Source organism: Oryctolagus cuniculus, chromosome 9 (assembly GCF_964237555.1).
Source record: "Oryctolagus cuniculus chromosome 9, mOryCun1.1, whole genome shotgun sequence".
NCBI classification, from domain to species: Eukaryota; Metazoa; Chordata; class Mammalia; order Lagomorpha; family Leporidae; genus Oryctolagus; species Oryctolagus cuniculus.
Window position 1 is genome coordinate 132,048,780 of NC_091440.1, and position 22,834 is coordinate 132,071,613.

General features: G+C 50.9%; 1 protein-coding gene across 1 annotated transcript in view; it reads left to right on the forward strand.

Annotated features, from left to right (window-relative positions):
• The window catches only part of LOC127482787 (mucin-19), a 100,383-nt gene that overhangs the window by 73,147 nt on the left and 4,402 nt on the right, over positions 1-22,834 (forward strand). Inside the window, exons 30-40 of the mRNA XM_070049665.1 lie at positions 5,070-5,123; positions 6,170-6,223; positions 6,325-6,378; positions 9,343-9,396; positions 9,486-9,539; positions 14,039-14,092; positions 14,213-14,263; positions 15,790-15,843; positions 16,760-16,813; positions 20,856-20,885; positions 22,783-22,814. Coding sequence (XP_069905766.1) covers positions 5,070-5,123; positions 6,170-6,223; positions 6,325-6,378; positions 9,343-9,396; positions 9,486-9,539; positions 14,039-14,092; positions 14,213-14,263; positions 15,790-15,843; positions 16,760-16,813; positions 20,856-20,885; positions 22,783-22,814 — 545 coding nt within the window. The remainder of the gene's footprint in view (positions 1-5,069; positions 5,124-6,169; positions 6,224-6,324; positions 6,379-9,342; positions 9,397-9,485; positions 9,540-14,038; positions 14,093-14,212; positions 14,264-15,789; positions 15,844-16,759; positions 16,814-20,855; positions 20,886-22,782; positions 22,815-22,834) is intronic.

Genomic DNA, 22,834 nt, shown 5'->3' on the forward strand with positions numbered 1-22,834 from the left:
AAGATGCGTTTGTGCCTGCTGAGAATTCTGATTAGGGAGTTTGTCCTTTGAGGTGGCTCATACTCTGGGATGACCTGTACCAGGGATTTCATTCAGTGATTCAGTGCATCCTGTTGAAGAGGCAGCCGCGAGAAGTCGGTAAACCCCAGTGGGATCAGGCGTCGTTCCGGATAAGCGTCCTTGCATGCGCTACTGTGCTGCTGTCACATCAGGTGAACTCACCAGGGACCCAGAATTTCCAACCAAGCCACATGAAGACGAATGAAGCAGGAGGAAACTTAGGGTATTTGGGACTCTTACGTGAGGATTTTTGCATCCTCAGTGAAAGTTATCAAGGTAAAAGAGATTTTCATTGTTGTGCTAAAAAGCAGGGAGGCATAAAAGAACCGGCATTTACAGGAAGTGATGAGTCCAGACCTCTCATGGAACCCCAGCCAGAGGTAGCAAGGCGAGGTTTGAAGGAGGAGACCCTGAACGGTTTTCTGGAGCTTCTGTAGGTCCAAGTTGTGACAGAATTATCCTGAAATCAGGGGAGTGTCCCATCAATTTTGTATCTGATAACAAGAAAATTGCAAAAGAGACCGCCATTCGAACATTAACAAAACTTGATTGTACTGGCCAGGAGGAGCAATTGCAAGGTTCCCAGGTTGGATTTGTTTGGGAATTTTAATTTGATGTAATATGGACGAATGACAGGGAGGGTGAGTGGAGAGGGTAAAGACATGTCTTCCAGATTGACAGCTGTTAGCAGTGAGAGGTGATGGGGGCTGAAGTATCGTTCATGTTGGAAAGCAGAAGGCAGAAGCAGTGAGCCACGCTTGGGCAGGCTGGCGTCAGGTGGTCAGGCAGAGGCTGTGAGGAAGACTCCTGGAGCTGTCCTAGTCCGTGTGGCAGGTGCAGAGCTGGACAGGTAACAGTGCCATTGAGCATGCTGGGAATGTAGTGGAGGACTGAAACATAGATGGGAACTGGTGGAAGAGAGGGGTTGGGAGAGGGTTGCATCTGAAAGTCTTTGAGGTTTTCAGGAATTGATGCCCAGCAGAACTGATGAGAAGGCTGGACCCAGAACTGAGCTGGGAACTGGAGGCAGATTGGTCTTTGTTGGTTTGCAAGTCTGAGATTATCTCCAGCAATTCCACGGGTAACCAGGCTCATCAGCAAAGGAAAGGGGCCCAAAAAGGAGAGGATTCTGGCTCATGTTTTGGCAGAGTGTTTCACTCACGACACTGCAGGCTAGAGGAGTGCAGGCAGCTGCCCTGCTGTACATAGATGATACACTTCTGATTTGCAAGCTGGACACCTCAGATCAGGGTCACATTTACAGTTCCAAGGACACTCTTTTCTTCTTCTTTTTGAAAATAATAGTTGTTTCTCCCTACCTCCCCCCCCGCCCCCGTCTGTCTGTCTGTCTGTCTCTCTCTTTATTTATTTATTTCAAGATTTATCTCTCTATTTCAAAGGCAGAGTTACAGAGAGGTAGAGGCAGAGAGAGAGAAAAGTCTTTAACCTGCTGGTTCACTTCCCTGATGGCCACAATGGCCAGAGCTTCACTGATCTGAAGCCAGGAGCCCAGAGCGCCTTCTTGGTCTCCTACATGGATGTAGGGACCCAAGAACTTGGACCAACTTCTGCTGCTTTCCCAGGCCACAGCAGAGACCTGATAGGAAGTGGAGCAGCTGGGATCCGAACCAGCGCCCACATGGAATGCTTGTGCTGCAGGCAGCAGATTTATGCACTATGACACAGTGCCGTCCTCAATAGTTGTTTCTTTAACAGAACACAGCTTCATAGTTATACAGCATGAAAATATCAAGATTCTGAATCCTGCCTGTGTTTCTTGATGTTGGCATGTAGTTAGCAGAATTCTAGGGAGGTATTGTCCTAGACAGAATACAAATGAGCAACACAAGTTGGAAAGAGGACGGCGGGAAGCAGCTGTTTCTGTGATGCTAACTCTGGAGCAGAATACTGGATGGTGCATGTTGACTCCAAGGATTTCTGTAAAACAGGAAGAACATGTTTGTCTCCACTGGTGACCTGAGTCCTAGAGAGAGATTAAATGGGCTCACAGGAACACATGAATGTGCCCTAAAGCGTGAGCTCCCTCCAGTCAGGAAAACCTTGCTTCTGTCACTTCTTCCTTCTCTCCTGTAACAGACTCTGGGACTACAACCTCACCTGAAGGTCTCAGAGCAGGTAAATCAAGTCACCCCAGGAGTTCTCCTGAAAGTGGCCATAGGAAGAGAATGCGTGCTGCCTGCTTCAGGGTTTCCAAACTTGGCATCTTCACAGTTTGCCTCCCTGGGTCCACAGAGGCCACCACTGTCCAGGAACACCTGCAGCCACGGAAGCTGGGCTTTGCTCTCGCGAGTGCTCTCAGGGTTTGGAGTCTTGGTGGCTTTTCCATTGCAGTTGACTCCCTGCAGACCATGAATGCAAATGAATGTGGCTGAAAAGTGGCAGCTTTTATATTCATAACATCTCATGAGACCAACAGAGTATTTTTCCTTGGTGTTTGCTAAAGGACAGAACAGCAATGGCCTTATATAGATACATCCTTTCTGTGTTCTCTCTCTGATTAGCCAGGTTCTACCCCAGACTTAGAGATCACAGCAGTATTTGCTGGCACTTGTGTTCGTGAAGGTTCTGGTGGACCCTTGGCTCTTGTTCACAAGTTAGAGAATGCTTGGTTTTCCCCTGATTTTTGACCCCCTGGGGAATCAGGGGCTTAATGTAGTAGAAAGGAAATCATATGCCTAGAATACAAATTTCCTCAAACTTTGTGTTCAGAGGCTAGAGGGCTCTAGCCCTAGGGAAAATGAGGACACTGTGACTTTCTTCCCCCATATTTGAGCTTGCAGTCAGCAGGGCGAGCGTTGGAAGGTACGCCCATTGCAGCGTTTGCTGCTGGAATACTCTGTTAGGACTGCTTCAGAGACGGGGAGGACTTGGTCATACCACACTCTCCTTAGCGTGAGAAAGGCTCTGTGATGCTTACCGAGGCTTGTTGTCCCCTCCACCACTGGGGGTGCCTCTGGCACACAGTTGGTCCTGGACGTTCCAGCCCAGTAAGTGACTCTTTCTGTCCTTTTCCGAGTCTGGAAGCCTGAACCTGTTCTCAGGAATGTGCAGCCTGTTGAAGCAGGCACCAAGCGGCCCCTCCTTCCCGCCTCTTGTCCTTGCTTTAGAATCCTCTAGTGTCCATCGCTGATTCATAGCTGTGCTGCTCAGGTGATGACACCCAGCCTTAGCTTGCAGGTGTGTCAACATTGACGTGCAAGTTGAAGGCCCAGGAAATAGGGCACCATCTCCATAGGACCTTAACTCTCTCAGCCACCTAACGCTGCCTTCTTGTTTCAGGATTTTGTGACTCCCCCTGTGTCCCTGGGCAAGGTTGGGAGGGCACCTGGGGCACAATGCAGAAGGGGCATGTTGGGGTTGACAGCCGCCAATGCACCAATGCCTCCTCCCACAAGGTGGGCCTTGGGACCACTTATTTATTAATCATTGGTAATGCACAGAGGTGCTCTCTGGGTAGTTACAGAGCTCGCTCTGTGGCGTGGGCAGTGCCTTCATTTTCCTTTGCAGGCACCACTGTGTCATCCAACAGAATCCCTGAACTCTGGGGAAGTTCCCAGCCAGGTAACAGAAATACTGGCTGGGGTGGAGTCTAGGTGCTCAACTTCCTTCTGACTTGTGCCCTGCAGAGTTTCAGACAACCCACCTGTCATCTCCCACTATTACAGAAAGTTTGCGCTAGACAGAGTGAAACAGGTGAACATGGCTTTATTCAAAACTGTTGCAGTAGGAGCCAAGGCCACTGCAACAGGGGAGAGCTAGAACCCTCTGCCGCTGCAGCAAAGGCCGGAGTTGGCAGAGCTGAGACGAGCTCGTGGAAACATCCCGAGACATTCGAGTGAGGTGGCTGTGTGTGATGAGGCCGCTGTGTCTGTTATTGGCACCTAATCCTGTAGAAGCTAGGACCCTCGCCCCCCCACAGAGCCAGGCAGACAGAGGACGTAGATTTCTGGGGATCACTGGTCAAAGAAGAAGCCCCCAGGTCCTCAATGAAGAGGATAGGTCACTTCCCAGAGTACGTGGAAATACGTATTATGGAAAACCTATGAATGGCTTGCAAAGTTTATTGCAACAGAATAAACTCAGCTTTTAATTTCATTTTCCAAGAAGTTTTGGAAATCCCTTGCATTCCTGAATTAGAAGGCTAACAAGATCTTGGACCATTTACATCTCAAAGGAGCGGGGAGGATACTTATGATGACAAAGTCCTCTAAAGGAAAGGCTGGAAACGGGAGGTCAGGAGGCTGCCTCTGAGGAGAAACACAAGGCCGTCTCAGTCAGCACCAGATGTTTTTCCTGGGATTTGTCTCTCCTCCCTCCTGCAACACACAGAAAAGCAGGAAACCATGCTCCATTACGTAAAAGTTAGGTCTGAGAAAAGCTCTCATCAGTGAGAGAAGGGGCGGTGGGCGTGACAGTGGGGCAGGGTTTTAGGGCTCTGTCCCCTCAGTTCCTTGAGCAGGGAGGAGCTAAGACAGGGACCTCTCAGTGTCTTGGAGGCAGAGACATGAACTAGCCTGGTAGTCTGTTACAGCAGGCACAGAGACGTGAACTAGCCTGGTAGTCTGTTACAGCAGGCACAGTTCTGCCCCTGCTGCACTGCTCTTGGTCTTAACTAATGGTCATCGAGTGTCCATTGAAAAGTCCACCTACTGGGTTCTCAAGAGGGACTCCTAGCCTTTGCTTCCAGCAGGGGTAACATTGTAGGAAAGATGAAGGTTAGGGAACTGGGCGGTGTCTCTTTTGGGAACTTAGCTGTCTCTACCATGGTAGGTTGCTACTTTGTTCCCAGTGTTTGTAACTCTAACAGAGTTTCGAAGGCACCCAGGGAACATCTCTGAAGTGGGAATCTATTCCCAAAGTGCCCAGACCACCGAGCTGCATCCGCTTGGCGTGCATTATTTTCTCTTTGGTAATTCACCAAGGTGTTCTTCGAGCTGCTATGGTGCTCGCTGCGACTCTAATGAAATGTCTCCCATTTGCCTTTGCAGGCACCACTGTGACTGCCAGCAGAGCCTCTGGAACCACGGAAGTGTCTATACCAGGTGAGGGAAACAGTGGCTCAAATGTAGTTTCTGTGCCTAACTTCCTTGCTTCCACACCACAGTGCTTTAGCTCACCCATCTGCACCTCTGCGAATGAGTTTCACTCCAACTATAAATGAAACACTGCAGTAGGCAGAGCAAAACAAAACAAGTGAACATGACTTCGTTAAAGACTACTGAGTCGGGGATAGTGCAACAGAGAAATACACACCTCGAGGCTGCTTCAGCAGGCAAGGGAGGGTTCAACGCTGGAGTGAGCTCAGGGAAACATTTCAGAGGACCTTCGAAAGAGGTTTGTGTGTGTGTTGATGTGCCGTCATCACACAGATCTGTGTCAGCTTATTGGCACTTAATCCCCTACCTTCCAGCGGGCCTGTGGAGATGGGGGCCTTAGCAGGAGCTCCCAGGTCTTTGCAGAAGATAAAAGATAGTTCCGAAAGCATATGGACAAAGCATACTTTCAGATCCCGTGCACGGCTTTCAAACTATTGTGAAGCGGAATAGGATCCTCTTTGAATACATTTTTTCCAGAAAGTTTTTGAAGTCTCCCAGCATTTCTCTGTTAGGCAACAGTCTGTTAGATTCACATCTCAAAAGAGAAGAGAAAAGATGACAAAGTCTCCTCATGGAAAGACAGAAATGATGGGGGTTGCAACTAGGAAGAAACCCACCCCGTATTGAACAAGCAGAGAGCAACGTAGGCCATGCCGGCTAGGACAGTGCTGTCTCTCTCTCTGGTGTTACTTCTGTCTCTCTGCATATAACACTGGGGAACAAGGAAACCAGCTTCCACTAAGTAGAGGAACTAAGTGGAGGAAAACTGTTGGCACTGAGTGATGGGAGACTGGGAAGTAGGCACTGATAAGGATCCTAGGAATGTATCAGCTAACTTCCTCGAGCAGGGAGGTGCTCAGATAGGACATACCAATGTCTGTGAGGTAGGGGTGTGTGTCGTACTCCACCCATGTCTGCTTTTCATGGAGTTGGCTTAGGGACATGCACTTCTGAAACTAGGAAATTGAATACCCTTCTTTTGCTCATTTTAGGCACCTCCAAGGAAGTGTTGGTAACAGCCACTGCTCCTGGAGTTGCATCTGTAGGTAAGGCCAAGAGAAATCATTAATTGTTTACTGGATGGGTGATGGGCCGGCCTCTCTGGCTTCTGCAGTTTCCTGTTTTCACACTCTTACTCCTTCCTCAGCCAGTGCCACTCCCACCAGCATTGGCAAGACCGCTGGACCTGGAGTGCAGACAGGTGAGTGTGGGCCATGCAGCCTGTTCTGCAGTCAGTATGGCTTTGGCTGACTTGGCAGGAGTTGGATCTGGGGAGAAGAGTGTTGGGAAAGAAGCAGAAGGGGCTGTGGAGATTGTGTTGTGTCAGCTTAAATGTGACTTTTAAGTGCAACCAGGGATACTTTCTTCTCTGGCTTTCATCCGATCTCTCCCCAGTGACTTATTGAGAATTCTGCACAGGGAGTGAGTCACTTGAGGATGTTCGTATCCCTGGCCCTGGGATTACCTACACTAAGGATTCCCTGGGGTGTATCCTTCTGAGGAGCAGGAATGAAGGTGAAAGGGGCTGCAAGGCAGGTGTGCGTCTCTTCGTAACACCTCCCAAAGCCAACCCAGCTTTGCTCCCAAGCTTTTCCTGAAGGACACGGAAGAGACGTGGTCCTGTGGGCACATCTGTTTAGTACGGTTTTTTGTTTTGTCAGGTTCTACCCCACAGTTAGAAGAGGTCACCAGTGGCCAAGAAAGTGAGTCAAGGTCACAGCAGTGGTTACCAGCAACTGTGCCCCTGCAGGTTTTGATGTAGATGCTTGACCCTTGGTCACAGATGAGACCATGCAGTGTTCCCTGTTTTTGTCCCTGGAGACACAGAAATGATTATCAGCCTGGATGCAGACTGTGTACATGTGCGATTATAGATCTGGAGAAGAGAGTCGTCTGAGCTATTGTGACTTCTCACGGCCATGTTTCCTTTGAGCCTGCATTCAAGTCATGCACTAGGCTACACACCTCCTCAGACATCTGGTGCAAGAAAATCTGTTAGCAGGATGTCTGAAGTCGGGCAGTGTATCTAGGTTTTCATTCCAGGCCTTTGCTTTCTGCTTAGAGAAACATTCTAAGTATAGCCACCTGTATGGTGCACCAAGTGGTAGCGTTTATTTAAAAGGTGAAGGAACACACACACACACACACACACACGCTTGTACACACGCGCTCGGGCACAGGTGAGGAGTGGGCCCCATGGATAAATGGAGTGGGTGAGGGGGAGTAGAGAGAGGGTTGCATTTTCCAGCCCATGGCCCTAATCTGGCTGTCTCATATCAGGTTCTACTGCCTCCGAGACAAAGGGCAGCCTGATGCCACCAGGCACTCCTTGGGAGGAAACGGGCTGTGGCGGGCTTTGTGAGGCTGTTCCTTCCCTCTCTTGCAGGGACCACTGGGGGAGCCTCTGGCACAGCAGGTAGTCCTGGAAGTTCCAGCTCAGGGAGGTGAACCCTCAGTTAAGAGGCTGCAGTTGTCTAAGCCTAGAAAGGGGAATCTCTTGTCTGGGACAGGCAGCCTGCTGCGGCATGCACAGAACAGATCCCCAGCCCAGTCCTCCTGGCCTTGCTGGAGGGTCTCCCATCTACGTGTTCTGTGAGGAAGTCCTAGCATTTGCTTCCATTCAGGGGAACATTGCAGGTGAAGACAGAGACTCGGGAAATGGAGAGCTTTGTTTGCCTTCTTATCGTGGGACTTTGTAATCCTGCCAGATTCCCTTTGTCAGGATGCGAAGGCACACAGGCATACTGCTGAAAGAGGGGAAGGAAGCTGTAACCACCCAACACACATCCCATAAGGCAGACCGTGCGGCTGCATCGGCCCCGAGGGTGTACTGATTTCCATTTTGTAATTCCAAGGTGCTCTGTGGGCAGCAAGGGCTCTCACTGTGTCTCCTAGGAAATGGCCCCTTGTTTGACTTTGCAGACTGCACTGTGGCATCCAGCAGAATCACTGGAATCTCGCACCCAGGCACTGTGAATACCGAGTATACTGGGGCTCGTGTGCTCACCTCCTCACTTCTGCACCAGAGCTTTCAGTGAGCCATCTGTATCCGTGATGAGCACTGGTCCCCACTCTAAAAGCAGCACCTTGCTAGACAGAGTAAGAAGTGGACATGAATTAATCCCAGACTGCGCACAAGGCATCAGCTGCATCAGAGAGAGAGAGAGAGAGAGAGAGAGAGCGAGCACACATGCGCTCAATGCTGGTGCAGCAAAGGCAGGAGTTTGTCATGTTGCAATGAGCTTCTGAAACATACCTGTGATGAGGCCTTATAAAATGCAGCAGAATGAACACTTCCTTGTAAGACTTTATGTATTTATTTGAAAGTTAGAATTACAGACAAAGTAGAGACAGAGAGAAAGATCTTCCATCTGCTGGTTCACTCCCCTGAGGATCCAAAGCCAGGAGCCAGGAGCTTCTTCCAGGTCTCCCACATGGGTGCAGGGGCCCAAGGACTTGAGCCATCTTCTCCTGCTTTCCCAGGCCACAGCAGAGAGCTGGATCGGAAGAGGAGCAGCCGGGGCTAGAACTGGCACCCATTTGGGATGTCGGCACTTGAGGTGGAGGATTAATCCACTGTGCCACAGCACTGGCCCCAGGAACACAGTGTTAATTACATTTGTCTGTGAGGTGTTGCATGTTCCCTTGGTTTGCAGCGTTAGGAGGCTAGCAGGAGATGGAAGGTTCAAAGGAGCAGGGAAAGGATTTGTGAAGACCTTGCTTCTAAGGGGAAGACTCCAAGACAAGGACGCTGGGGGCTACAGCTAGGAAGAGGCCCTCCTGCAAGGAGTCAAACAGAATTGGCCATCTTGGCCAACACAGATGTCTTCTCCCAAGCCTTTAACTACCCTGCTGTGGAACTAACACAGGAGAATGAGGAAACCAGGCTCCAGGAAGAGAGAGAGATCAGTGTGAGGAACTTAGGCGTCACTGGGAGAAGGGGGACCATGGCAGGGAGGTGTGATCAGCATCCGAGGAGTCTACCACCTCCACTCCCTGGTGTGCTCAGAGAGGGACTCCCAGTGTCTCGGTGGCAGAGGCGCGAACTGGCACTCGTAGATGCAGTCTTGCATGGAGTACTGTGAGAAGTTTCCTGCGTGATGAGGTGGCTCCAGGATATCCTCTCAAACCAGAAATGGCACGGCTCTTCCTTTGCTCACGTCAGGTACCTCCCAGGAACCGTCAGAAGCCAGCACTGCTGTGGGAATTGCTACCACAGGTATGGCCAGGACAAGTCAGGCATCATTCCCGGTGGCCTTTTAGAAGACAGATGGCTTCTGTGACAGTTGCCTCTTGTTCCTCTTTCAGCAGTTGCTTCTCCCACTGGCATCGGAGAAACCTCTGGACCTGGACTGCAGACAGGTGAGTGTGGGCGTGTACCCATTTCAATCATCCGTGTGGCTTTGTAGATCTTGGAAGGATTTGAATTTGGAAATGGAGTGGTAGGGAAGAGAGGCTGGTAGGATGGTGTTAAATGTCCATTTGAACAGTGACTGGAGTTACATAGAGAATTACAGAAAAAGAGGGGTCTTCCATTAGCTGATTTCCTCCCTAAATGGCCAGACAGCTGGGGCTGGTCCAGGCCAAAGCCAGGAGCCTGGAACTCCATCTAGGTCTCCCTCGTGAGTGGAAGGAGCCCAAGCACTTGGGCCATCTTCTGCTGCCCTCCCAGGCACAGTAGCAGGGAGCTGGATCAGAAGTGCAGCAGCCAGGACTTGAACAGGTGCCGGATTAACCTGTTGCACCACAGCACCAGCCCCTGAAAGGTGACTTTGGAATCCAACAGGGACAATTTTCCCCCTGGATTTTTGTCTCTTAAAGAATCAGAGACTCAAGGCACGGGCGGCAGATCATCTGCATAGAGGATTCTAGAGTTAGGGAAGTGGGATCCCTGGAGCCTGTTTGACTTTGCTCCCCCACGTTTCCTGTGAGCCACACCCCTCAAGGAGCGCCTTAGAAAGTGTGTCCAAACATTTGTTGTGAGAGAATCTGCGGCGAGGTTTCCTGCTGCTTCAGAATCCAAGGGAAAGTTGAGGGTCCCATGCTCTCCTTGGGAGGAGGGAGGCTTTCTGGGCATGGGAGACTCAGCCTTCCCTTCACTCATCCCATAGGGGAGCCTCTGCCCTCCCCCCCAGTTAGTCCTGGAAGTTCCCACCCAGGTAAGTCAGCCCTTCCCAGCGCCTCTGATTGATTGCCTGATCCAAGAAGGAACCTCTTCTCGGGAACGGGCAGTCTGTGCAGCTTGCACAGAGCTCTCCCTCCCTCCTCTTGCCTTGCATAAGGGACAGTGAGTGTCGAGCAATGATGTGCACCTACTGTGTTCTCGTGCATGACTCCTGGTCTTTGCTTCTGTGTGGGGAAGGTGGCGGGGAGGGGGGAAGGTGCACAGGTACAGGGCAGAATTTCCTTAGGGATCTTACTGCCCCGTCATCCAGTGTTGCCTTCTTGTTCTGGGATTTCGACTCTGCCGGAGCCCCAGCCCAGGCACCTAGGCACAGCACACTGCTGAGGGGGCAGCAGACAACGCAAGCTTCTGAACACTCCTTCCACAAGGCAGCCCATAGAGCCACACCCCCCGTAGTGTGAGATTGCTCTCTTTGGTCGTTCACAGAGGTGCTCTGTGGGCAGCTGTGGCTCTCACAGTGGCTGATAGGAGATGGCCCTCATTGGTCTTCGCAGGCACCACTGTGGCATCCACCAGGGGCACTGGCCTTTCGGGAAGTTCCCCACCAGGTACTGGAAATAAGGCTCACGTGACACGTATGTGCTTAACAGCCTGCCTGTGAGAGCCTGCAAATCACGTCCAGGCCACGGTGCTCCAGTGCCTCTTCCCGAGTGTCAGCCCCCACCTGTCGAGGCAGTGCAGCACCAGCCCAAGAGAAAGAGTGACCCTGACTGTACTCAGAGCACTGCACTGGCAGCGAGAGCCACTGCAACGGGGCACGGAGGCAGAACTCGTGTTGTTGCAGCAGATGCAGCAGCTGCGGTAGTGATCTCGTTCAAAGCTCCCAGAGGACCCTGGACAGAGGCGGGTCTGTGTGGTGAGGCCCTGGGTGTCTTCTCAATGGCTTTTTTTTTTTTTTTTGGAAGGTGGGTCCCTACTATCCCAGAGATACCAGGAGATGGAGTTCTTTCATTCTGAGAATTTCTTTCATAGCAGCATCCCCAGGTCCTAAAAAAAGATAAAAGGGCACTTTCAAAGTTCATGGAAAATGCATCTTACAAAAATCCTATGCATGAACTGTAAAAATTCTGTGCCAGAATAAAGCCACCATTAATTTCCATTTTTTTCTAAGAACTTTCAAAAGTCCCCTTGTCAGGCTGGCATTGTGGTACAGTGGTTAAGCTGCTGCCCGTGAGTGCTAGTTCAAGTCCCAGAGACTCCACTTCTGATCCATCTCCCTGTTAATGAGCCTGGGAAAAATCCCATGCCAAATTCAGTCGGGCTGTGGGCACCATAGGGCCATCTTGCTCTACACAGATGTGTTCTTCCTTTGAACTTGCCTAACCCAGTGGACACAGGAGAATCAGGAAACCAGGGGCTACGATGTGAGAAAGGTTCAGGAAAGCATTCATCATGGAGAGAAGGGGGGCAGGAGAAGTCAGTGATGGTCCATCATGGCCTCTCAGAGGAGCCAAGGGCTGATGGGGTGGTCCCCTGTCCTCCTCCAGCTCCTGTTCTCACTCTTGTTCCCCCCAGGCAGTTGCTGTGTCCCCTGATGTCCGAGTGACCTCTGCACCTGGAGTGCAGACAGGTCAATGTCAGCCATGAAGCCTCTGCCGTGATCAGTGTGGCTTTGAGGGACTTGGAAGGAGCTGAACTGGGGGAAGGGAGGGGTCAGAAAGCAGGGCTGGGGAGATGCTGAGAGCTATCCCTTAAATGTGGCTCTTAAGGACAACCAGGGAAACCTTTGCTCTGGATTGCCTTTGGATCAGAGTTTCCTCTGGGACCCCCTCCTGAAGACCCACACCTGCATGCGAGTTCTTAGAAGGGGGTTGGCTGAGCTTGTGTGTATTAAGGGCTCTGGGGTTTCCTGTGTGAAGGATCTGGTCCCTGTGTCCTTGGGAGGAAGCAGCGTCCCAGGTGCACACACACCTCACTGGGGTCAGGAGTCTCCCTAGGTCAAGGCACAAGTGTGCTGTTCCCACACCAGGTCAAGTCAGCAGTCACTGAGGGTTTCAGAATGAGACAACTGCAGAGGGAGGAAGAGGAGGAAATTCAGGGTTTCTGGGGCTTTTTCAGCATTTTTGTTTTCTCCAGGAAAATTACCAAGAAAGACACATTTTCAGTATTGTGTTAAGAAACGAGGTGGGAGTGGTGTTGTGGCCTAATAGGTTAAGCTGCCGCCTGCAGTGCCAGCATCCCATGTGGGCACCAGTCAGAGTCCTGGCTGCTCCACTTCCGATCCAGCTCCCTCCTCACGTACCGGCGAGAGCAGCAGAGAAATGTCCCTGTTGCCTTTGCAGGCAGCCCTGTGACGTCCACCAGGAGCACTGAAACCTCACGCAGTTCCCAGCCAGGTAACAGAAATACTGGCTCAGGCGACATTTCTAGGCTGAACACCCTCTGGCTTCCTCCCCACAGCAACCCCTCTGCATCTCTGTAAATGAGTGTCAGTCTTGACCTGTAAAAGAAAAATGGCAGTAGGCAGCGGGAAACAGGTAGACTTGACTGAAGTCAAGTCTATAGCAATTGCATTCAATCCGTTACAACAGGAGAAGAGAGACTGAGCTCACTGCTGCTGTAGCACAGGCAGCATCTTATCATGCCGGGAGGAGCTCATGGCGATATTCCATAGACACCGGGCAGGGTGGTCGTGGGCTGAGGCCCCTGTGTCTGCTCATTGGCACGTACCCTGCAGGAAGCCAGACTACCCTCCCCTGGAGACAGGGAGATGCAAGTTCACAGTTCAACACGGTAGTTTCCAGGTCTTCAAGAAAGAATCAAGGGTACGCACATGCGTGGACTGGAAAATACCTGTTGTGATAGTTCAAATCTTCTCTTCACTTCTTCCCTCAAGTTTTGGAAGCCCACTGCATTGCAATCTTAGAAAGGTGGTGGGAGACCAGACTGTTTGGAACTCAAGGGAATATGGGAAGAACTGATGATGACTAAGGGTCTCAAAATGGGATGTCACAGGGCTGTGTCCCAGGTGGAGTCAAGCTTAGGGGACCACAAGAGCATCTTGGTGCACCCAGATGCTTATCACCCTCTCTCAGAAGTTCTGTGCTAGAGGAACACACAGAAGTAAGAGAGGCCGGCGCCATGGCTCACTAGGCTAATCCTCCGCCTGCGGCACCGGCACACCAGGTTCTAGTCCCAGTCGGGGCACCGGATTCTGTCCCGGTTGCCCCTCTTCCAGGCCAGCTCTCTGCTGTGGCCCGGGAGTGCAGTGGAGGATGGCCCAAGTCCTTGGTCCCTGCACCCCATGGGAGACCAGGAGAAGCACCTGGCTCCTGCCATCGGATCAGCGTGGTGCGCCGGCTGCAGTGCGCCAGCCGCGGCGGCCATTGGAGGGTGAACCAACGGCAAAAGGAAGACCTTTCTCTCTCTCTCTCTCACTGTCCACTCTGTCCAAAAAAAAAAAAAAAAAAAAAAAAAAAAGTAAGAGAAGGCAGGAGATGCTGTTGTTACTGACAGAAGAGGTTTCTGGTCCTGGTTTCCTTTTGTTCAGGTTTCAGCTCACTGGCAGGGAGGCCCTCAGACTAGGATTTCGCAGTCCTCACAGAGGCCTGTTCTGGCATGGGTGCCTGCAGTCCAGCACCCAGTTCTAGGGGATGCTGGCTGTGTGTGCAGGTGGCTTAGCAACGTGCTCCTCTCATACCACCCCGTTCGACTGGTCTGCACTTGCTTCTTCTAGGCACCTCCCGGCAAGCTTTGGAAACAACCACGACCACAGCCATCACTACTAGAGGTAAGGCCAAGAGAGTCAGCAGTCATTCCTGGCGGCCTCGCAGAGGTGCATGGGTTTTGTGACAGTCGCCTCTTGCCACTCCAGACTCCTGCTCTCACACCCTTTGTCTGCCATCAGCAGGTACCACCTCCAGTGGCATCCAAGAGACCTCTGGACCTGGAGTGCGGACAGGTGAGTGCCGGCCAGGAGCTTGGAGAGGAAGGGAGCAGCGGGACGGAAGCGGGGGCCGGAAGGTGCTGGCTGGTGTCCGTCTGACGCATGGCTTTTAGCTGAAACGAGGGACACCTCTTTCTCCTGGTTTCCTTTTGTTCAGGCTTTTAGCTGCGCTCTCCTGCTAAACACCAACACGTGCAGTTGAGTAAGAATTCTGAGAAGGGAGTGCGTGGAGGTCGTTTATTTTACCAGCTCTGGAATCACCTGTACTAAGGATTCCAGAAATCCAGTGTCTCCTTGGGAGGAGGTGGCCTACCAGAGGCAGGGACGCCTCAGTGGGGTCGGGGTCCTCGTAGGTTGATGTCCTGGCTTGCACTCCTGTGCTACACTCCCACATCAGTAAGGGCAGCTGGACCTGAGGGATTTCCAAGGTAAACGAGGGTAAATGATCTAGAAGGAAGGTTACAGCATTTGCATTCTCTTACTTTAGGAATTTTTGTTTCTTTGGTGGAAATTATTTCAGAAGTGTGTTGTAAAACAACGAGGCGTAAAATAATCCGCTTTTTCGGGCAATTGTAATCATGAGTGCTCGTGGAACACAGCCCAGATTCAGAGAGAAGGGGATGTTGGGAGACTGTCTGGAGCTTGCAGATGGCCAAGTTGAGACAGGATTATCCTGGGATGGAGGAGAGGAGGAGCTGTCCCATCAGTGTTGTGTTCTGCACTGAGAGGATTCTGATGGAGGGCTGGGTTATCACATGAAGAAATTAACACTGGATTCCACGGCACTGAGAAGCAGGTGCAAAGTCTTCCGTTTTTGTTGGTCATGACATGAAGGTTCCTGAGTTGGGAAAGAAAGCAGTCATCAGGGAGCTGTGCTGTCTGGTTGGAGTCTGCCAGAGTGAGCGAGCCTGGGACAGCGTGGCTGTCCCGCAGGAAAGCAGAGCATCAGCAGTCACTGGTCAGGCATAGGTGGCTCATGCATCCGTCTGCTCAGAGCCACCTCTCACACCAGGGCGTTCTGCAAGTTCCAACACTGGTCAGTCGATCCTTAGCCAGAGGCTCTGAGTGCCTGAGCCTCTGAGGGAAGCTTCCCTCTGCGCTGCCAGGCCTTTGCGGCATGCACAGTACCGCTCCTGCCTCACGCCCCATGGCCCTGCCTAAGGACAAGGAGGGTCCATGAGTGACGCCTCCTCTTTGCTTCCTTGTGGGGAAGGTAGCAGACGAAGCTGAAGGCACAGGCACAGGGACAGGGCAGAATCGCTCTAGGGCTTTTACCTTCCCCAGCCCTCAGACGGTGCCTGCTTCTTGTGGGACTTTGAAACTGGCCAGGAGCCTGAGGGTCGACCTGAAGACACCCTGGGCTCACTGCTGAAGGAGGGAGCAGAGACTGAAGACCACCCGGCACTCCCACCAGACAAGCCGTGGCGCTGCGTCTGCCCCGAGCGTGTATTTGTTCCCTATGGTCATTTCGTAAAGGGCTCTTGGGGTGGCCTTGCCACTTGCTATGTCTCCTAGGCGACACCCTGCATTTCCTTCTGCAGGCGCCTCTGTGGTATCCACGGGCATCACGGCCACCTCAGGACGTCCCCAAGCAGGTACTACAAAGACCGCGCAGGTTTATAACGCCAAACCCCCTTTGCACTGCCACACCGCGGTGCCCCAGACAGCCCGTCTGTCTGCTGTGGGTGACCATCAGTCATCACTGTAAAGGAAGTGTGGCACCAGACGTGAAACAGGTAGACTACTGCCAACCAGTCAGGCCCACCGCCGCAGGGGAGAGAGACCAGGGCTGCGGCGGCACATGCAGGAGGCTGGCGATCCTGTGGGAAACTGGCAGAGGGCATCGGAGAGAGGTGGCTCTGTGGCCTGAGGTCCCCTTGTGTCTGCCTGTTGGGCCCCTACCCCCGTCAGAGCCCTGGAGTCAGAGGGCTTTGCTTTCACGAGGATCCCATTTCAAAGAGGCAACTCCCAGGTCCTCAAAGAGGACAGAAAGATGGCTCCGAAACCTCACGGAAAGTGCTGGCTGTAGAAACCTACGTGTGGGCACCAGAACCGACTCCTCTTTTAATTCCGCATGTCCATGAAGTTTTTGGAGCCCCCTGGCTTTCCTGGTCTGGGAGGCTATCGGGAGACGAGAAGGTTCCAGTCTCACAGGGGCGGAGGAAGCAGCTGAGATGACAAAGTGCACCGCAGAGGGGAGACACCGGAGGGCGGGGCTGCAGCTAGGAAGGGACAGGGCTCAAGTCAGGCGGAGGCCGTCTCGGCACAGATGCGTTCCTCCAGGAACTTCTCTCTGCAGAAATAACATGGGAGAACCAGCAAGCTAGCTTCTGTGCGGCGAGGGAGTCCTGGGAGCTATCACGTCAGACAGGGAGAGGGCAGGGGCAGGAACCGGCACCCACACGGGCAGCGCGGCTCTCACGTGCTGTGAGATGCTTCCTGTGCGGGTGGCTTAGGAATCAGCTCCTCTGAGGCCACACAGTGCATGTGGTCTCTCCCTGCTTGTTTTAGGAACCTCCAAGGAAGCAACGGAAACGAGCAGCACGCCTGGAATTCCCACCTCGGGTAAGGCCAGGAGAAAGCCCCTGTCACCCGTGCTGGCTCTCGGAAGACAGCATGGTCCCGCCTTGATGTTCCACTGCCACGTCCTCACGCTCTTACTTCTCCCTCAGTGGGTACCGCATCCAGCACTGGCAGGCAGACCTCCGGGCCTGGGGTGCAGGCAGTGAGTGTCGCCCGTACCACCTGTTCAGGAACCAGTGTCAGGCAGACCTCTGGGGCTGGGGTGCAGGCAGTGAGTGTCGCCCATACCACCTGTTCAGGAACCAGTGTCAGGCAGACCTCTGGGCCTGGGGTGCAGGCAGTGAGTGTCGCCCGTGCCACCTGCTCAGGAACCAGTAAGGAAGGTGTGGTAGGAAAGCAGCCGGAGGGAGGCTCTGAGACTTGGTGTTAGATGTCCCTTGGGAACATGAATTTTAGGGGCACCTAGGGGCCCCTTATCTCTAGGTTCGCTTTGGTTCAGGCTGTCGGCAGAGCCCCCTCCCGGAGACCCATCCCTGTGCCCTGAGAAGTCCGAGAGGCTGAGGTTGTTCGTCCCAGCAGTAGGTACTTAGTGGGCTCAGAGACTTCTCGGGCAAATGCCCTGTGCTGTGCTGCTCTCAAATCAGGTCAGCTCACCAGAATTAAGGAGTTCCCTACCCAAGTTACTAAAGGTGAATGAATTACTAGGAAATGGGGCACTGTGGACTCTAGCGTTTAGAATTCTACCTCTTCAAGAACAATTACCAAAGAAAAGGGTATTTTCAGTGTTGCGTCTAAAAGCAAATAGGTCTAAGAACCTACCATTTTCCGGAAATTCTAAGCATCCATCCTGTTCATGGGACACAACCCCGTTGGAGGAGGAGGACCTTGCAGGAGGGGATGCTGGGAAGGTGTCTGGAGCTTCCAGGTGGCAAAGCTATGGCAGAACTCTCCTGAAATGAGGGGCTGAGAAGAGTTAGCCCATCAGTTTTGTGCTCTGTGGCAAGCATATGACAACAGACGGCTCGGTTCTGAAGTGATTGACACTTGACACCACCAGCAGAAAGGAGCAGTTGCGAGGTTGCATGTAGTTACTTCCCATTCCCACCTGGGAGTGTCTGCATGCATGATTGGTCATCCCACGGCTGGAGAGAGTGCGGTGGAGGCAAGGCGTCCAGCACCGTCATTTTGAAGTAAGTGAGGGTGGGCCCTGCAGGGAAGCAGAGGGCAGAAGGAGAGCTAGCGCTCGGAGAGGCTGCCCTGCTGGCAAGCGCGCCCGGATGTTCGCTCAGCCTGGAGGAAGCTTAGGGACCTGTTCTCAGTGGTCAGGAAAGGCACACGGCTCCCTGCCTGCGTGTTTTAGGGACCACCAAGGAAGCCTCGGGCACAACCACCGCTTCTGCGGTTACTGCCACAGGGAAGACCGAGAGCGATGGGCGAGCTTTCCCGCTGGCCGCTCAGAAGTCGGGGCGGCCTTTGCCAAGGTCAGCCCTCACTTCTGCAGCTCCCCTGTGCCCACACTGTCCCCCTCAGAGCCTGTTGCTTCCACAAGCACCGCGGGGACCTCCAGATCTGCAGAGCAGGTGAATACTGACCGTGCCCTCTGCAGTTCCAGCGTAGCCTTGGCGATGTGTGCAGTTTAATTTGGTGGTGGAGGGTGGCAGGTAAGAACTAGAGAAGGTGTGGAATGTCCCTTCAGAAGGTGACTTTAAAATTTATCAGGGACACCTTTTCTTCTTGGTATTACTTTGGCTTCTTATTAGACCTCCTGTCCTGAGAAACTGTTCACGTCCTTTAGAATTTTTAAGTGTATTTTCAAAAGAGCAGTATTATTTCCTGAAGTCTTTTGTAGATTCCTCCAGTATTCCTTCAAGGTGAGAATCAGGTGACCCACCTGGACTGGACTGTGTTGTATATTCCACAATGTGCTTTCCTTCCTCCTGAATTTGTGCCATCATTTGTGCTATACTCAGAGATGTACTATGCATACTGTTAGCTAAAAACTCAAAATGCCACCCATTTATTCCCCCATAGAAACCAGAGTCACAGCAAAAGTGAATTAAAAAAAAAAAAAACCCTGAAAATAATGCAGGCCATCTGGGCAAAGCCATTATTCCTAAATGCTTCTTTAATAACTTCTGTATGCTGGAGTAGGTAGCAGACATGGAGAGCAAAAATATTCCTTTGGCCATTCATTTGTCATTGTATGATCCTTTGTAGGGGTGGAGGGAGAGATTATTATGGCACACAGATTGCTCCTATGGAATAGTCAACATTAACCTAAAATGATGGTTTCAGAGAGTGGGGTGATAGTAAAATGTTCGTTTCTGCTTGTAAGCTGGCATTGTGCAGTGAAGGCGTTGGAAAGGGATGGTTGAGGTTACCACGGCCTGGAGAGGCAAGGGAATTCCTAACAGCTCTTGGCAACAGTGACATGGGTGGGTGCAGGAGTCGGCAGGTGTGGGGCGAGTGCAGCAGGTCAGAGAGGAAACGGAATTAGAGTTGAGTAGAGGCACGTCCGTGGGGACTCATTTCCAGACATAAAGGAAATACTGCCTTATGGAAAGATCTTACTACGAGAATGTTAGGATCAGCCATTGCTTTGTGGGAAATTGCTGTCACAGATGACGAGAGTGTTTTTCTATGGTTGCTTTTGCAAGTTCTAGTCAGGGAAGACCGTGCCCTGCGTTTCTGCCTAACTAATCTCGTGGAGCTGATTTCTAGTAATCTGCTAAGCACCTCTAATTAGCAATCCGCTTAGCCTGCTTCCGTAAGGAGTTGGACATTTAGTCACCCCACACTGGAGATCTGTATCTCATTTCTTAGTTGCTGGGTTAATTCGACCTGAGCATATGGAATGTTTTAAGCTGTCTTCAAATACTGTTTTGTTCCCAGGTCAGTCCTCTATGTCATAAGAAGAATTTCAAAATTTAATAGTTTCAAGGTCATGAGTAGATTGTTGGGTTAACTAAAATATGTTCTGTGCAAAGGCCCAACAGGGATGCCTATGGTCAGTTTAAAGCACTTTATGTGGATTGAGATGTGCAGGTACTTCATAAATTTCACGGGAAGATGCCAATAAATGGACTTTGGTGCAGAAAGCTTTTTTTTTTTTTTTTTTTTTTTTTTTTTGGACAGGTAGAGTTAGAGAGAGAGAGACAGAGAGAAACGTCTTCCTTTTCCGTTGCTTCACCCCCCAAATGGCTGCTACAGCCAGCGCGCTGCACTGATCCAAAGCTGGGAGCCAGGTGCTTCCTCCTGGTCGCCCATGCAGGTGCAGGGCCCAAGCACCTGGGCCATCCTCCACTGCACTCCCAGGCCACAACAGAGAGCTGGCCTGGAAGAGGGGCAACCGGGACAGAATCTGGCACCCCAACCGGGACTAGAACCCTTGCTTGGTTTTTATCATTATATGCATTTCCATGAACTATTTGAGTATCCCTTAGGTGTATAATATTTGTATTTTCTTCTATTTCTGAGCTGTTGTTTTCCTTGTTTTATTATCCTGTTTTATGAGGACTGTCTTCGAAAGTTCACCTTGATATCTTCCTTTTAGTTTTTTTTATTATTATTTTGCTCCCTCAATGGGCAGAAAAGGGAGAGAGAAGGGGATATGTCTGTGTGTGAGACTAGCTAGGAAGCTGGTTATTTTCAGCAATAGAATTATGAATCAGGCCGGCACCGCGGCTCAGTAGGCTAATCCTCCGCCTGCGGCACCAGCACCCTGGGTTCTAGTCCCAATCCGGTTTCTGTCCCGGTTGCCCCTCTTCCAGGCCAGCTCTCTGCTGTGGCCAGGGAGTGCAGTGGAGGATGGCCCAAGTGCTTGGGCCCTGCAGCCTCATGGGAGACCAGGAGAAGCACCTGGCTCCTGCCTTCGGATCAGTGCGATGTGCTGGCTGCAGCGCGCCGGCCACGGCGGCCATTGGAGGGTGAACCAACGGCAAAGGAAGACCTTTCGACCTTTCTCTCTGTCTCTCTCACTGTCCACTCTGTTTGTCAAAAAAAAATTATGAATCAGATAGCTATCCTGGTTCTACATTATTACAGTAACTTAAAAGACTAACTTGGGGTTTCTTTCTCAACACAGGGTGCCCACCGTCACCTCCTCCAGTTCCAGGTGAGAGAATACCCCAGTGCAGCCTCTTTCTGCAGAAATTGCTCTTGTAAATCAAACCTTGGAGCCCATGCCAGTGAAAGTCACCTGCCCTGTAACAGGAAAACTTACATAGTAACAGTCCCCTTCTTCATTCACAAATTAATGAGGTGAAGCCAAATACATACACCCTGTTTTTTAGATCACAGGCAAGTTCACCTACAAACATAATTTGTATCTTGATCATGATATTATCTCTTGGTATACAATGGGATAAGGGAGATTTTCAACAAATTTCAGTCATTGTAAATTATTACACCGAGAGTGTATTGGTAGGTGTCATTTGTATATTTTAAAGGGATCCCCAGGTATTTTTTTACGGATTGGGATTTGAGAATAGTAATATAGACTAAATCCAGGGCAAGTAAATGAGAGAAGTGAGACAAAGCTGAGAAGGCGAGTCTGAGTCACAGTGTAAGAGACCTAGGAAGCTAGAAGCCTGCAAGACAGTAAGGGACATCAAGTGTTAGTCATCAAAGCAACGGAAAAACTTAGGTTGTCGGGAAATCGCCTACCTGCGTCAGAGAGAGCCGACTGGATCAGGGAGAGACCTGAGTTGGACTGTGTGATTGAGCACACTCAACTAGCTTTTTAAAGCAAAACCACTGGGGTTTTGGAGTAGTCTTGTAGCAACTGGAGGGAGTGTGGAAGAAAGGGGTTAACATGAGGGTAAGATACAGGTCTTGCAGTAGACGGGATGACAGGTGATTGCAAAGGAAAGCTGGAACTGCTGCTCATCGAGAGGAAAGCCAGCGCAGCCTGCGTGATGCACGCGGAGTCCGAGGCTCCTGCAGATCTATTAGGCAGAGTGCACACTCTGCAAGGGGTCTGCCTGGGCTGGCTGCTTCAGAATCACCCGCCCGATGTCACAGGGGACACGGAGCAGACTGGGGAGAGAAGGACAACAGGAGAGGGCATAAGGAGGGACAGAAATTTCAGAGTGATGACTCAAAAGAGGAGAACATTGTAAAGAAGACAGTGGCCAACAATACGAGGATTGGTCAAGTTCATGGGAAGTGGAATTAAAAGATAAGTTTATTTTGGTGCAGCAAAGCTTGGAATCCAAGCAGAGGTTCTGCATAGTGCATATCTTTCACAAACTTTTGGATGATCCCTCATATGCATAGATTTCAATATTGTGCATCAAAATAAGCTTCTCTTTTATTTCTATTTTCCTTTTCTAAAGTTTTTATTTATATAAGGGGAACAAATTTCATGCAGTTCATTTATACAGATTTAAGAGCATAATGATACTTCCCACCCCTCCATCCTCTTTAATTTCTCATTTTTAATTTTTACAATGACATACTTTCAATTTACTTGATAATCACAAGCTGAACTCTCTACTAAATGAAGAATTCAAGTAATAACTAGAAAAGCCACTGCTCCTCAAGAGGATAGACAAGGGCTGTAAACAGTAATCAGATGAACTTTTTGAAGGATCCTCTTACCAACTATTGCAGGGAATTAGAAATTCTGATAGGGTACTGGCTCTAGTAATTATGAAGCCTTCCTGACTTGTAGCAGTGTGGAGGCTGGAGACAGACTGTCAAACAATATCCATAAGATTGAGTGACCACAGCCAGGAGGAATCAAGAATTTCTCTGTAAAAATTGTGTGTGTGTGTGTGTGTGTGTGTGTATACACCAGTTGCAAACCGTTTGCTTAAGCAGGTGGCTGTAATTTATCCACCTGGGAGTACCATATCTCTCTAATCCATAATAAACCATAATCCTCACTAATTCTGTCATGCTGAAATCCTAGTGCCATTACAAAATTGGCCACCTGGTGGGTATCTATCGACAACACAGGGGTTACGTTCTGCCAAACTTAATTACAACTCATCATTTCGTGTCTGCAGTCTGTCGCGGCCCACTAGGAGAAGAGAAGTCGGTAAGTACACAACCTTGTTC